This window comes from Pyrgilauda ruficollis, unplaced genomic scaffold (genome assembly GCF_017590135.1).
Source record: "Pyrgilauda ruficollis isolate IOZ18807 unplaced genomic scaffold, ASM1759013v1 scaffold40, whole genome shotgun sequence".
NCBI classification, from domain to species: domain Eukaryota; kingdom Metazoa; phylum Chordata; class Aves; order Passeriformes; family Passeridae; genus Pyrgilauda; species Pyrgilauda ruficollis.
This window is the reverse complement of record NW_024525490.1, coordinates 1164763-1180197: the sequence shown is the minus strand read 5'-3', so window position 1 is coordinate 1180197 and position 15435 is coordinate 1164763. Positions and strand designations below refer to the sequence as shown.

Genomic DNA, 15435 nt, shown 5'->3' with positions numbered 1-15435 from the left:
GGGTTGGGGCTGAGTCTCACAAAAGAGCAGCTGCCCAAACCAAAGCACAATCATCATGCCTCAGTGCTGTGCCCCACGTCATCCCTCGTGTTAGCTGGGCTGGAGGGCAGACCTGGGGAGAGAACAGGGTGCTTGGGGAAGGCTGCTTGTGCAGCAAGGACTCCGGATGGATCTCTCCCGCTATGAAAGCAGGGGAAATGCACTTGCAAAGGGGAGACTTGCCAAGATTCCTGACCAAGAGGGCTCAGCTGCCGGTGCCATCAGCTCCTGTGCCTGGCACCAGTTAGGAGTCTCCTTCAGAACCCTCCCAGGGAGCTCCTCCGCTGCTGGGACCTCACTGCTATTGTCAGGAACAGAAAAGGCAGAGAGTGTTCTGGAAGATTAATTTGATGCTCATCACTCCCTGCCTAATCCCTAGGGGATGGTATGAGCACTGATTGCCTTCATCTCTGCTTTGCTCAGGTCTTCCTCTTGGTTCAGTGAGTCTTCTCCTTCAGCACAGGCTCAGACTGTGAGGTCCCAGATGCTGGAAGTGTGCTGTGGAAGGAAACTCCCAGCAGCATGGGGACAGGTGGGAGAACCCCCAGCATCCTGCCATGCTGGGTTACCTGTCCCAGCTGCAGCCCAGCCTGGAGTTTGTGTGTTGGCTAATAAAGTGCTTGGAGATCCTTCTGGATGAAAGGCACTGTGTAAGTGTGGGTGTCAACCTGTCATACACCAGGAAGCACCTCTCTAGACATTAAGGGGTTTGCTGATATTCCTTACCTCGAGCGCAGTTGGCCGGTGGTATCCCTGCATCATAAGATGCTCAAGGAACAGTAATGGGAGTAACGTTGCTTCACAATTCATTTAAGCTCCCTTACACTGAGGCTCTGTTTTCACAGGTTTTCAGTGCACACATCTTGACACCTGGAGCTGCCAAGCCAGCTTCAGACCTCAAACTGGCATGCACAAACCAGCACTTGATGGGCCAGCCTCCAGTGTGCCCTCGCCACTGGTGCCAACTCTGAAATGCTGAGGAGGACATCAAACCCACCAGCTGGGCAGGGCAGGCTCAAGGCTTTGAGTGTAAAAGGCTGGGCTGGGCTGATGTGGAGGTCCCCTGCTCCGGGCGAGGGGCTGGGGGGCCTGCATGGAGAGGGCCTGGGACAGAATGGTGGCACTGCCTGAGGTGCCACGGGGCCAGGAACCTCTCAAGGACACTGTGCCCACAGGACACGAGGAGGCTGCAGGCCTCACAATGTGCCACGTGTGACACTCGTCACGCAGCAGTTACTTGCAAAATCACCCAATGACCAAACATTCCTTGACTATACACTAGACGCAGTGCTGAGGAAGTAGAGTACTAATTTACTGATACAGCAGGACGTGGGCTTATTTTAAAACAAATAATTTCCATTATATGAAATATATGTTATATCTATCTATATGTATGAAATTCACATGCTTTCCTATGCATGCTTTAATTCCTTCCTGATTGATTTCAAATCTAATGTAGTGTCAAGGTTTAAGCATGAATTAAAATATAATTTTTTTGGTATTAAACTGTATAACGTTGTTCATGTTTGCATTCTGCCAAAGGCCATTCTAATCAGATGGACATGAAATAATAAAACACTTCATAATGTACTTCACCAAATTACAAAGAATTTCAAATCTAAAAAAATATACAAAGCAAAAACAAGTATGGCAAATATCAACAATTTTGCCATTCAGGCCTTTTTCCTTGTTTAAATTTTCTGAATTCTGTTTAATATATACTTGTGTTTTACAAGCAATGCCTAAGTGAACAGAGACTTTCTATAGTTTTAATGTGTTAAAATACATATTAGCCCAATTAATATTTAATTAAACACTAGACTGTTTTGCTATATTCAGCTGCTGTGATTGGGTCTATACCATGAACTCTCAAAGGAGAAAGCATTCTAGTTCCTATCTTTCTGTTTATTTATATCCCTCCTACTTTGGTTTTGTAACTGACTTTTATTTTTGTGATGTGAAGTCAGATTACAATTGATCTGGATATATGTTTATTAGGATATGGTGTTTCTCATGTCAGAGAATGAAGCAATCTGATTTATTTGCAACATAAATATTATAAACATAATGTTATCTTTTGAAACTAATCAGGTGTACAATATGTAAATTGAAATGGCTTATTTGCCTTAAAAGATATAATGTTACCTGTACAACAATTTAATATATTGCACTTCAAAATGTAATGTGCACAATCATTACCAAATTTGTTGGTAGGCATCTAGTTTACTTTTGATTTTTTCCAATTATTTTTGTGGGGTTTTTTTGTTTGTTTGAACAAGGTGGAACAAACAGAAATCACAGATTTATAAATATTATACTGAGAATTTTCATATAACAGCAGGGGAAATGTAGAACACAGACTCCTCCAAGTCAGCATTATTAGGCCAGCTGGGGTCTCAGTTTATCTGTAATCTGTTTGGTTTACAATTTGTCTTCATAGAGTCTGATTACTGGCAGGATTAGGTACAGCTTGTCTTAATTGCATGACCTGTTGCTGCAGGTAGGAGGGTTCAAGTGAGTAAAGCAAGTGATTCCTCCTGGAAGTGTACAGAAAATTAGATAAAATGTGTCAGCTGCCATATGTGTACAGGTGTGTGTGTGTGTCTCTATTTTAAATTTCTTCAGTCTAGGAAGAATACTGGCTTTGGTTTTGTGTGGATATTCTAATTAGCAGCTCCACTTCAAGATACCAGTTTTCAAGACTAAAGATGCCAGTCTCTGCACGTGCTTCTGTATTTAAAATAGTACAACAAATATAGGAAGTAGCATCAATATTGTACACTGCCTAGGATTCAGCTCTTTCCTTAATAGAAAATGCTTTGAAAACACAAGGGATGGGAAATATAATGTTTCCCTCTATAGAAGAATATTTCAGGGATTTATTATTTTTTATTATTTTCTTTTTTTTGTCTTTTTTTTTTTTTTTTTTTTGCATTCTCAAAGGATATACATTCGTCTTGGTTTTTGCTTCAAATATAGTTTAAGGCTATTGGTAAAGTATATACCAGATACCAGGCTCAATTTACAGGGGTGTCTTCTCACAGGAACTTCTCAAAACTTCGTCTCTAAAGATTCGTACTTTGAAGCCAAGCATGCTTTATCAGTTGTCCAAAGACAGAACTCATGCTTAATACCACACACTGTAGGAAAAAAGAAGGAAAAAACCAAGCAACCAAACAAAAGAAAACAGATTTGAAGCAATGTCAGATCTGCAAAACCTATGGTACTTCACGTTTTCACTCATCCATCAGGCTGCAGGGTGTGTGGGGTTTGGATTTAAAGTGCTCAACAGGTGAAGAACCAAAGTGCTTGAGTATAATTAAAGAATTGTTCTGCCTATGGCTAAATACATTGCATTTGTTAAAGCAGGTAAACAGGGAATGTGGTAGCTGGGGCTGTCTGTCTCACTGGGTTCTCATTCTTTTCATCTAAACTTGTGTTCAATGAGATTCAAACCTTGGTATTGGGGGCTGCATGTTGCTCATTTTATTGCGTCTTCACCTGAAGACTTCTAAGTGCTGGATTGCTTGGTTGGCTCTGGAAGGTAGGTGAAGTGGAATAATTCTGTCCTAATTTGGTTTAAATGAAAGCCTCTTGACTGTGGTAGCTACCACTTCTCTCTTCTGACAATATGAGGCTTGAAAATATATTATTTTCCTTATATTTCATGGCTGGGAATCACTTATCTCTTGAGTCAGGATTTTTTTTTTTCTATGTCTGAAGCAAGCAAGAACCTTATTCTTGCCATAAACGATACTGCATAGAAAAATAGTTCTAAAAAAAAATACAATTGTAAACCACAGTTCACCTTTACCTTAACATAACCATTTAAACTTATATATACTTACCACTCACATTCATATTTCTTAAACTGTTTACAACATCACAACTGGCATTTTAAACAAGCAAGATTTTTTTGTTCTCAAGGATACCCTGGAAACTCAATTGTTATAACAATTTGAGAGTTTGAAATAGTACATGTAGCACAGCTCTTGAAATGAAAGAGATAAGGTTTATAAAATAAATATTAACATGTAAAAGAACAGTTAAAAATGCAATGAGTGGTCCAAAGGAGCGAGTATAACTTTTTCTTTACTCATCTTACTACAGAAGATCTAACTTTTTAAGGCTTCCGTTTTCCTTTCACCCATCACTCAAGTCCTCTTGCATTACAATTTTGCTTAGGTTTCAGAGTGTCGTTATACTGCTAACAGGAAACGTTTCTTAGTGGACATTCCCACCATCACCAGACTTGTATGCTTCTTGGTTTCTGATGAACTTTGGAGTTTTAGTGGCTGGATATCCCTGTTCATCTCCAGAAACTCGAATGAGATGAGAGGTCTAATGTTATTTTGCAGTAACAAAGATGAGAAGAGTGGCAGAGCACATGGGTAAATGTGTTAGCTGGATTCTAGGAAAAGAAACTGAAGGTCAAGGAGATAAATGGGTTCTTTCTTTCCTGCTCTTTACATTTGTAGCACCTTCTACTTGGATTAGCTAATGCCTCTAGTGAATGGTGAGATGCACCCATTTATAGTTTGTTATTCTTATCCCTAATTATCACACATTTTATAAAAATATAAATAACAAAAAGTAAGCTGGGTTCCATCTCAAGAGGTGTTTCTTGTTGTCCTCTGAGAATATATCGGATAAGTCAGGTCTTGACAAGCCCTATCCATTGTAGCTGATTGTAAGTCAGACAATAAATACAAAAAGAAGTTGTTCTTGCGGTGAGCTCAGCAAATTCTGAGGAAATCAAAAGCATTCCACTGTGCTTATGGCACAAAGAACACAACATCAAGGGCATATTTAGTGGAGAGAATGAGACAAAAATTACCAGGTAAGTGACAAACTGTACAAGCATTTTGTTTAAAAAAAGGAACTCTGCAGCATTCTGTCTTTAAAGCCGGGTTTGAGCCTCTGGGATATAGATCTCAATGCTGTCTGCACGCTCTGTGGCTGAATTCTGCCGGAAAGAGGCTGCTCGCTTGGCAGCCATCAGCCGTCTCCTAGCTTCTTGCCGTTGTCTGTCAGGTAGGTCCAGAGATTTTTCTCTTGTGATAGGGAATTTTCCTTTAGGGGGCTTCTTTGGTACAGGAGGAGGAATCTTTCTTTCTTCCTGCAACAGGGCATTAAAACTAAGGGTGAGCTGTGTGTAAAAGGTACTTGTCAGCAGAGCATGCACATCAAAGACATGAAATGCGAAATACTGATTACATACATCAAGCATGCTCAATTTTTGCTTGCCCATCAGCTGACTAATGGATTACATGAACAGCTATCCACACTAGGGACACTGACAAAACCCTCTTATTTGACAACCATTATGCATTCTGCAGTCCTGTGCCTGAAAAAAAAGACTGCACTTCCTTCCACCATCCTTGCAGGTATTGGCACATGCAATCTGCACACCTCACTTTCATATGGATTTGTTTGATTTAAGCTGACACATTATTACACTCATTATAAACAGAAACACACACTGTCTCTCCAATAAGAATTCAGCCATCTGTGTGGTCTGATCAAGTGAAAAGACTCTCTAAGATTAGCAGGACAGGATTTTTGATTAAATTAATCATACTGAGTTTAGCCTCAGCTGGATATGAGATGGCAGCTGTGTATACATGTCTATTAGTTTAGTCTCCTCCAGGAATTGCTCTATGGAAACATTCAAGCCAGAGAGAGAACATAGGGCTAATTGTTCTGCTTGCAAGGCTGGGCTATTTTAAAGAAAATTATTCTGAAGAATTATCAAATTATAAAGTGAAGTCAGTAGATTTTGTTACCAAAGGAGCTGTAAATTTCTCTGCAGGTGTTAAATCAAGAATTGTTTTGACCATTTAGAGACTGTAAAATATCATATGAGGGCCTATAATCAAGGCTGTGTACACTAATTTAGGTTAGAAGAGATGAACCTCTGGAGGTGATTTCATACAATCTCCATTCAAAGTGGACTTGAAATTAGATGCAACTTTGAAGTTAAATCAGTTTGGCTTGGTTTTGGTTTCTTTAATTTTTTTTTTAATTTCATGTTTAATATTGGATTGTATAGCCCTGAAGATGAAGACTCCGTAACTTCATTTGTATAGGTATGATTATTATCATAGACCTTTTTGGTATATAATTTCTTAAAGTAATGGTCATAGTCCAAAGTATGGGCTGTTCTTTATGGAGAACACAGTTAATTTGATGCACAGCAGGATTCCAATAATACAAAAATTGAACTGATACACTTAAGGTTTCCAGACTCCTCTTTTTTTTTTTTTTTTTTTTTTTTTTTTTTTTTTTTATGTTTGGTTGGGTTTCTTTGGTTTTTTTAAAACTAATTCTGACTCCACTATCCAAATGCAATAGCCAAGACTAAATAACTAAGTTTATTTAAAAACATAGTTCTGCATTAAACAGGAACAGTGCAACAGCCTAAGGTGCTATTCCCCATGATAGCTAGTTCTGCCTGTCTTTATTTTCTCTATCTCCTGTTTTCATAAAAGCTCCATTCCTGTCATCCCATCTTATTTTCTTTTCCACTTTTAGTTATTTCCCTCTTAGGAATATCACTGTTGCTGTCACTATAATAATTTCTTATTTCCAGTTGCCACTAGTAAGCAAGAGTTGCAAACTCACCATCCACCAACCCGTTGGCTGAAAATTAAAATCCAAGAGGAGCATGAAGAAATGAAAAAGTTGTCAAAATGCCTCCTAATTCCTCCCAAACCAAACAAATATTCACCTGAGGCCAACAGTACTGACTCAAACCAAATGCTGTTTTCATCTGACTGATACAATAATAAGCAAGGATAGTGGGATAATCAAGGTAAGGGATGAAGTGCTAGAGAGGGGAAAGGCAGTTTCAGAATTACACAGCTTTTATGGGCAATTTGTCACCTTTGGTTTGTAAGCATCATGTGGGGTGTCTCCCAAGCGGTGGAGTTGCAGGGCAGAGGTGCAGCGAGTTCACCAGCAGCACTTTGTCCCCTGGCAGTATGTCAGCTGAGCTTTAGTGTAACCTGTGCTATGTTCTGTCACATGTTTTTCTCTCATTCTGTTTCCATTATCATTGTGTCATGCAGGCAGGGTTCACACTGCAGTGTTCAAGTTTGAGCTGCCCCAAATGTAACAGAGCGCTGAATTTACCTTGTGTGAATTCTTGGGCTATTGTCTTCCATTTGAATTAATAAGAAGGTATTTCTGTTCTAGCCTTTAGAATGTGAATCAAATAATTTGAACAAAATGTCGTGGAGTAAACTAGCTTAGCAAAATCCATTATATTTGTTATATAATTCAGCTCAACATTGTTAAAATAGAAAAGACTTCTGACATCTGATGAAAGTTTCCATGTAAAAATTGGGCCATGCCAATTAAATACTTCCCAGGGTTAGAAACCTATTGTGTTTCACTATTGTATTTAACACAAGGAGACTGCAGAACTACAAATGGGGAGTAAATGGTATTGTCCATGGTCTGCTTACCTTCCTTTCAGGTGATTCTATTATTTTCCATTCATTGAGTTTCAACTGGTGCAGTTCATCAAACTTCATGCTGACATCTTCAATTGAGAGCTGCAGTAAGTCCCAGAAACCTGCAAGGTCCTGGGAAGTTGGTCTTGGCATGGCACTCGGGTCCTGTAGCGCACAAAGGAGAGAACTTGAATACTCCAGGAGGCTTTCAGCGGCGTGCACTGAGGCAGGAAGGGCATGGTGCCAGATTTCATTGCTGCAGCACTGCTCAGTGCTAAGGCTCTGCGTGCTCTGCAGCTGGGAGCTGTGACTGGAAAGCTGTGCCTCCTACACAACCCAAACATGAATGAATTGGATGTCACACGCGAGCCTTCCTGAATCTGCGGCATGGGAAGTTCCTTAGCACCATATGCTGTGCTGACCTGCATTTCTAAAAAGGAACAAGCTGACAGCCTCTGTCTGCTGATTATTAAAGGCAAGGGGAACGTGGTTTGTATTCCAGCCAGCCTGAAGTCTTCCTGGTTAAAAATTGCATTCACAATAGCTGATTAAGACAAAACAATGCCACAAAGACATCACCTTATGCTGAACTTGATGTATACATTGTCTTGGATTTTCAAATATATATGTGAAGAGTGAAATCTTGATGGGCTGCTTGGATTTTCTTCTCCAGGGAGTTGAATCACACTCAGGAACTGGGAAGACAGTACCACCAGGTACTGCAATTAAGAGGCTCTATGTGCTTAAGACTTAATGGAGCAAACATTGGTGGTAACAATTACAAAGATGACCCTCTATTTGATAATTAACCTAATGCTGGATAAAAATTGTATTATAAGGTAGTATGCAGACTCTTAACCCTATACTCTCTGAGCACTGGTACTAGGTTCAAGAAGAGAGCTTTGTCACTTTATTGAAATAGGCATTAATTGGTAAACATGTCTGTGAATGTAATGAAGAAATGCCTTTTTCCTTCCAGGACAGGAGGAAGCCATTATAAGAATGGAGCTGGGAGAGAGGATGTCAAAAGCATGCCAAAGAGACTCTGGATCTCTCCCTTCCTGGCCAAAACCTGTAAAGACTAACTTGCTATGTCAGCACCACTGCTGTTATGGCAGCCTCTGTTCCCCACCTTTTTCAAATCTAGTGGTGAGAGGCATTTTACCTTTAAACACAACCCCACAGCTGTCTAGAAACTGAGAGATAAGTCAGCATTGCTATTGAATTCCTCCCTTGAATCACACATTTCTAAGGATTTTAAGGAACTGCTGCTCAAACTTGGGTTTACACATGCCACTGTGGGAGATTAGGGCCTGGAACTGAGCATGACAACATGTAGTGTCACCCATAGACCCCTACTGGAATCTGGGCCAAGAACTTTACAAGCCTTCTTCACTAGGAGAAAGTTTCCTTTTTATAGGGAGCTTCAGGGATTTAAGAGGCCATATAGATTATAACAGACATCTGGGTAACATTACAACTCCAGATTAGTGTTACGGAAAACTACTTCATTGGATGGATCCCAATTTGTTACAAAACAGTTTAAAATTTATGTCAGTGGGGTTATTTACTCTACAGAGGTCAATATTTCAGGTTTTAGGAACTGACTCCCTGTGTGAAATTCATGAGGAGGGTCCCACAGCAGTCTGTCTTATCTTGCAATCTGTTGTCTCCTGCCTGGTCTCCTCACTCACGCTCCCCAGTTTCCTCTAAACAGCCAGAAAATGATTCCACTCATTGCAAGGGCATTGCCTTCTGAGTCAAGGCTAATTGCTGTTCTGTACCTTTGTGAGCCTCACTCTGCTCACAGTGTTTGTGAAGACCGTGGCCTCCAGCACGACTCCTGCAGAGGGCTGTGCCGTGTGTGCTCTGGACACAAGAGGGCTGCCTCCTGCTTCTTACACATCCACAGCTCATGAATAAACGCTGGCACAAATGAGTACTATTACAGCCAACTAAGTTTTGAAAAGATTGGCTTAAACCTGCTTCTTCTCAGAAACTGCTTATTTATTTGTATCTTACTTGGAATTCAGCTTCACAGCCCTGCTTTTGAAGGAGGCCTAAAGCAAGGAACAAGCACCTAGATGGTGCTCAAGCTGCTCTGTTTAAGCCTGCAACCATGACATACAAGCTGAGCAGGATCTGTGCTGACTAGAGAGCATGGAGAAGGGCACTTCAAAGAAAATAAAGGGTGTTACAAAAAGCAACGTTAATAATGCAAAAGAGACTAGTTATAAATCAGTAATGACATTTTCCCAAGTAGTTAGTGGGAACAGTATACATTTAGGAGATAGCCAGCCAGAGTCATAAAATAGAAAACTTCATTGAAGCTTACATTTCTATGAATTTACCCTATGTCAGATAAGTGCTCCTAACACAGAGCATAATCAAATGTACCATTTGAAGTTCCCATGATCCTTTAGAAAAGTCCACAGGTGACCTTCATGCTTAAATTTCAGTCTGAGTAAGTATATTCCTCTGAAACCCTTGTTGTTTGAACTGGCACAGTTAAATGCTGTTGTTTTGTGTCCTACACTTAAACTTAGAGATGCTGAACGCTGTCAGAGAAACTGCTGTGTGGCAGCCCTGCACTTGCTGGGTGTTTTAGAGAAAGGGAGTGCACAAGCTGGCAGCATTCCCCTGGGGCACTGAGATGCTGCCTTAGGAGCATGGAAAGCCTGCTGTAGGCATGCACTAAGTGACTATTTAGCCTCAAAGCTTATCATTAGGTATAGGAGGAAAAGCTTCCAGGCATGAATGACCTACAGTCAGTTTTGCAGTTGCTACTTTCTGCAGAGCCCATTATTGATTTAATGAATGTGAAGGATACTCAGAACCTAAATCTTGAGAGTGAGGTAAAGATGCTGTTATGGACTTCAGAGGTTTATTATACAAAAGAGAAAAAGAGAAGTAAAATCTTGCCATCTTTTTGGTTGTGTTGCCTACAAAGTTGTAGATTTCTCCTTGCACTCTCTATTGCTTTTGCAGTAATGAATTGTTCTTTCTCCCAAACAGCTGAGTGTTGTGCTGAGCAGGAGCTGCACTTGCTATTACAGTAATGCTCTCGAGCACAAGTGCTGGGCCCACTTGAAGATAAAAGAAGTGGAGTCGAGGTTAGGCTCTCCAAATCTTAGTTTGCACAGCTTAATCAATCAGGTAATGGAGGGCATTTTTAAATTTGCAGAGAGAAAGTTTCAGACAATGATGAAGATTCCCTTCTTTTGGTATGAAACAAATTACTAGATAGGGAGCACACATCATATAATTGATAATACAGATGTGGTCAATTCTTGCTTGTCAGACTTTGTATATTTCCTCTGTTATTCTGTAACAGATTTTAAAATTTTTGCTTTGACAGACTTTTTGATAACTAATGAGGACCATGTATCTTAATATTTTCTATCAGAAGGTATGACATTTTTGTTGTTATTTTCTCAGTATTATTTCATTGTACGTATTCTGGATGTTTAACTTCATGGATGGAAAGTACAAGTAGGTCTTTGCAGAATTGCAAAGAGGTTCTGCCTTGGAAGTTATGTGACAAATCCCAATGAGCAAAGAAAAGTATGTAAGCAGATTATAGGTTATGTCTGCTGTCATGCACACAACCAAATTTCAAGATTTGAGGTTTAAGGACAGTCAGAAGGAAAAGGTACACTTGCTATTTGAGAGAGACAAAAAAAGGTTTTCTACCACCACCTACAGCTAGAAGAATTATGTTCTTCTATTGGTTAGTATCATCTTGCCACAGCATTTGTATCACTGATGGCTGCTGTCATATTAATGAAGATAACATTTAGAATTGAATTAGTCTCTAATGAACTTCCAGAACAATAGCAGTTACCCTCATAAGTTATATAATATATCTGTTCCTTTAGCCCCAGGACATCTCATATATAATTGGCAACACAAATTATCCAACTTAATTTGATGAACATTATAGATATCTCATTTCCATGATCAGTCCTATTTTCAGGTAGGTAGAAATGGATTATGTATTCTCCAATATTCAATTTTATGATTTTCCACTGATTTTAATGTGAAAATTTCCCCCTTCCTTACATGAAATATAGTTACTATATTAGGGTATTGCAAAAATAAGCCATAATATTACGTCTCAGAAAACTTGTATTTGTTCCCTTCTCATTTTATTTTGTTTAATAAAGACAGCAAAAAGAGAAAAGCAAAACATAATCAGATTGAAATTACTGAATTTATATATATGCTTAAAAAATCTACCAACATCATATATAAGGATTAAGTTTAAAAATAGGGGAAAAAATGTGGGACATGAAAATAACATTTCAGAAAGCTACTGCTCAGGTGCATTACAGCTGTTTTTGAAGTAAAAATATTGAATACTAAAATTTAAGTGACATTTTGTGGAATATTATGGATGAAAAAACTTAAACTCTTCAAGAATAACCAGGCAAAGTGACTTACCAGATTTTGCTGACAAAGCCAATAAAATTGCTGGAATTTCTGAGACATGAGGAGCTGAGCACTTCCAACAGCACTTCGGATCTTACCTAGGACTAAGCATACAGATGGATTACTACCAATAAATGTTTTTTGTCAGTAAATACAATATTCAGCTCAAAAAAGTGCAGGTGAGTTTCCTGGTTATTTTAAAATAAAAGTAAATATTTGGTTTTGTTGTTTGTGATTGTACACATAAAACATTTTTTAAAAAGACTGAGGTATAGGAAAACTCAGTGGCATCTTTTGGCAATGAGGAACGAATAATAAATGATATATTAATAAGTCAAAACAGCTTAGACTTTACTTGTTTAAGAAAGTAGAAAAAACTAAGGGGCTATATTCAGCTTTCTGAAGTGGGCATCCATTAATCCATATGACTTTGAAAACACTTTTAAATTTCAAAGTAAATGACACCTCTCCCATTTACATTTGCTCATGTAAATTGAGAGCTGTTGAAATTGTCTTGCTTCAAGAACCAGTAGGATATCTGTTCCTTCTGAAGTTGAAGGCACATGTACCTTAGATTATACCTTTTGGTTCTGCAATTGCAAATTACTTCAGTCACTACACTTGTGTGGATGATCCCTGGGTGAGATCTCTTTATCAATTCTGAGGGTAAAGTTACTACATTCAACTGTAATATAACATAAGGATTAGATCCTCACAGGAATTACATCTCTGAGACATATTTTGGTACACCCACAAGGAATTACAGGTTGTCTGCCCAGGAAAATATACAAAGTCCTCAGCACAGGAGCTTCAGACAAAGTGGGACACAAACAATGTGTGCTCCAGGACTTTGCTGAGCCAGCATCAGCTCCTGTGGATGTGTTGGTGTTTTCTCACTGTCCATATGCACATGTCCATACAGTATGCACTGGGGAAAATGACCAAACTCATTTTACTTTGTTTCCAGATGACCAAACTCGTTGGCTTTGTTTCCAAGAGTCATCTGTCTAAATTAAAATTTTTGAATTCATTATAATCAGTGATCTGAGTTCAGCAGCTCAGCCATGTTAGGCACTTATTTTTAGATGAGCTGAATTTCCTCCTGGAGATGCTTCAGTCTGTCCATTGACAGCACTACCTAAGGGGATTGGCTTATCTCTAAGAAACTAACTCATCCTGACTCCCACACCTGCTGGGATAAATAACACACTTTGGTAGGTGGCACCGTGCTTTTCTATACCTTCCTACATATCCTTTCCTACAGTTCCTTTCCTCCACATCCATCTCTATGATGAAAAAAAAAAAAAATTAAAAAGCATTATAAACTGTGGTCTCAGTGAAAAATTTATTTTAGCAGGAGAATTTCCAGATCATTAAATAATCTTAAAGATATAGAGAGGTGGGGTAAATGTAGAAAGGAATTACTCTGATATATTTTACTTCAAATTGGAGAAACCAAGTTTGATAATTCAAACAGGATGTTAAGTGTAAATGTGGAATAAAGCTGATACAGCACAACTGATCTGCAGCCCCTGATATAGGAAACATTAAAATGTGACAGGGCTTATAATTTTGTTGTTATTTAGAATAAGTACAGGAGGGCATGTCAAAACAGTATTTTGGTAGTAGATTTTACATTTTAATTCTGCTTTCTTTAGACCAGTGAAACATCTGCTCACCTACAAGTAGTAGCAAGAGACAATTTGAAAATTTTGGGCTCTAGTTAAAGTCTCAGTAACTTTCAAGGCATGTGCTAGTATGTAGAGTTGTGGGTCTCAAACTCTATTCCATTTTCTGTTAGGCAAACAGTACAGCTGTGCCACAACACTAAATTAAACAGAAATATACATAATTCATCAGTCCTGTGTGACATCCATTGTAGAAGGGTTAAGTGGTTCAGGGCTGCATGAGTAATTCACTGAGGATTGTTTTTGTTCTGCTGGCCAAATGAAATAAATCATTTTAATTGGTTTGGGGGTTTTTGATCATCAAACCCCTCGCTTTCCTCTACAGTGTTATTGGCATACAGGAGGGAATAGTTGAGTGTTAAAGCCTGAACAAACATACAAAAACATAAATAAAAAAGAAATGTTTCATTTGATCTGACACAAATTGCTTTAATTTGGTTTTCAATATTTTTAATAAAGGCAATGACTTTAGTGATGAACAGCCTTGTATCCTCCTTTTTTCTCTTGGTGATTGGTAGCTTAGGACATTAGACAAACTCCCAGTACGGGGTCAGAGGTCCTCCTTTTCCAGGATGAGGAATTGTGCTGTATTAGGTCCCTGACATCACCTATTCCATGCTATGTTCAATGATTTACTGGACAAAAAAAGAGTGAGGTTGATTCCATGGACTGATGGTTGTAATGGTTGTCTCTAGTGAGTAAAGTTCAGTTTTAGTTTCCTCTGCTGAATTTTACAGTTCATAGCTCAAACACATGGCCTGAGTAAGGGGCATTGGTTTTAGCTCCTCTGCAGAAATATAGATCCTGACAGAATCTATATATGTCTGATATTTTCTAGTGAACCTCAGCTACCCGAACCCTCATACTAAATAAACATTAATTTTATCTTCATTATCATGAAGCATCATGTCAACAAGCATTAGTGATTTAAAGCCCAGTCAGACTGGTCAAGATTTAGGCACTGACAATGTAGCATTTTGGTGGGATACACATTTGTCAGGGATATAAGGCTGTGATGGTTGCATGTGCCATTAAGTCACAGTGCTGAATACACATGTATAATTACAGCCCTAGAATTTATTAAAGATCTAACTCTATTTCCATTTTAATAAGTAAATCTGATGTAATAAAACATAGAGGTTAGAATCGCTCATATTCATGCTACTCTGCCTTGCTGTAATTAAATTAAAGTATTAAAACACTTCAACTCATAATCTTTAGCACAATATTAATAGACATCCAAAGCCTTGTTATTAATTTCATGCATTGGGGAATTATTCTGATGAGTGCAGATTGATTATCTCCATGAAAAAATGATGAATGCTAGAGACTGAAGAGATTGAGATGTTTGGTGATGACTAGAAGATTTTTCTTGTAAATAAATGATGATAAAATCTATCAATACACATAGACATAATATTCATATAATCCATAAAACTCCTTGCATTAGGATAATTTTGTATTTGCCCAAATGTCAGGAAAGAGTCACACAACCTTAATTCTTCTCCCTGAAGCATATGAAGCACTCCATTTTTGTTGTATGGCCCTGTATGACTTTAGCTCTGAAGACATACAAAACTCTGACCATGACTTCAGTAAGAGTAGGCTCAGGATTTCCATCCCGATTAGAGATTGTGTAAATTGCACAATTAACGCAATTGTGTCTTTTCCCCTGTATGTGTGGAATTGCTTGAGAAATTCGACAAAACCTTGTAATCAAAAATTATTTCATATCACAAAAGTAGAGAGGGAAAAGTTAGGTCTGTATTGATGAAATTGATTATGACCTGATGCTGTAACTCTGATCTTGACAGGTTAAA

General features: G+C 38.6%; 1 protein-coding gene across 1 annotated transcript in view; it reads right to left on the bottom strand.

Moving 5' to 3' along the window:
* Nucleotides 1-4939: 4939 nt before the first annotated feature.
* The window catches only part of DLGAP2 (DLG associated protein 2), a 79142-nt gene continuing 68646 nt past the window's right edge, over nucleotides 4940-15435 (bottom strand). The window contains exons 10-12 of the mRNA XM_041477420.1: nucleotides 11940-12031; nucleotides 7509-7661; nucleotides 4940-5158 (exon numbers count right to left, since the gene is read on the bottom strand). Of these exons, the coding sequence (XP_041333354.1) occupies nucleotides 4940-5158; nucleotides 7509-7661; nucleotides 11940-12031 (464 nt within the window). The remainder of the gene's footprint in view (nucleotides 5159-7508; nucleotides 7662-11939; nucleotides 12032-15435) is intronic.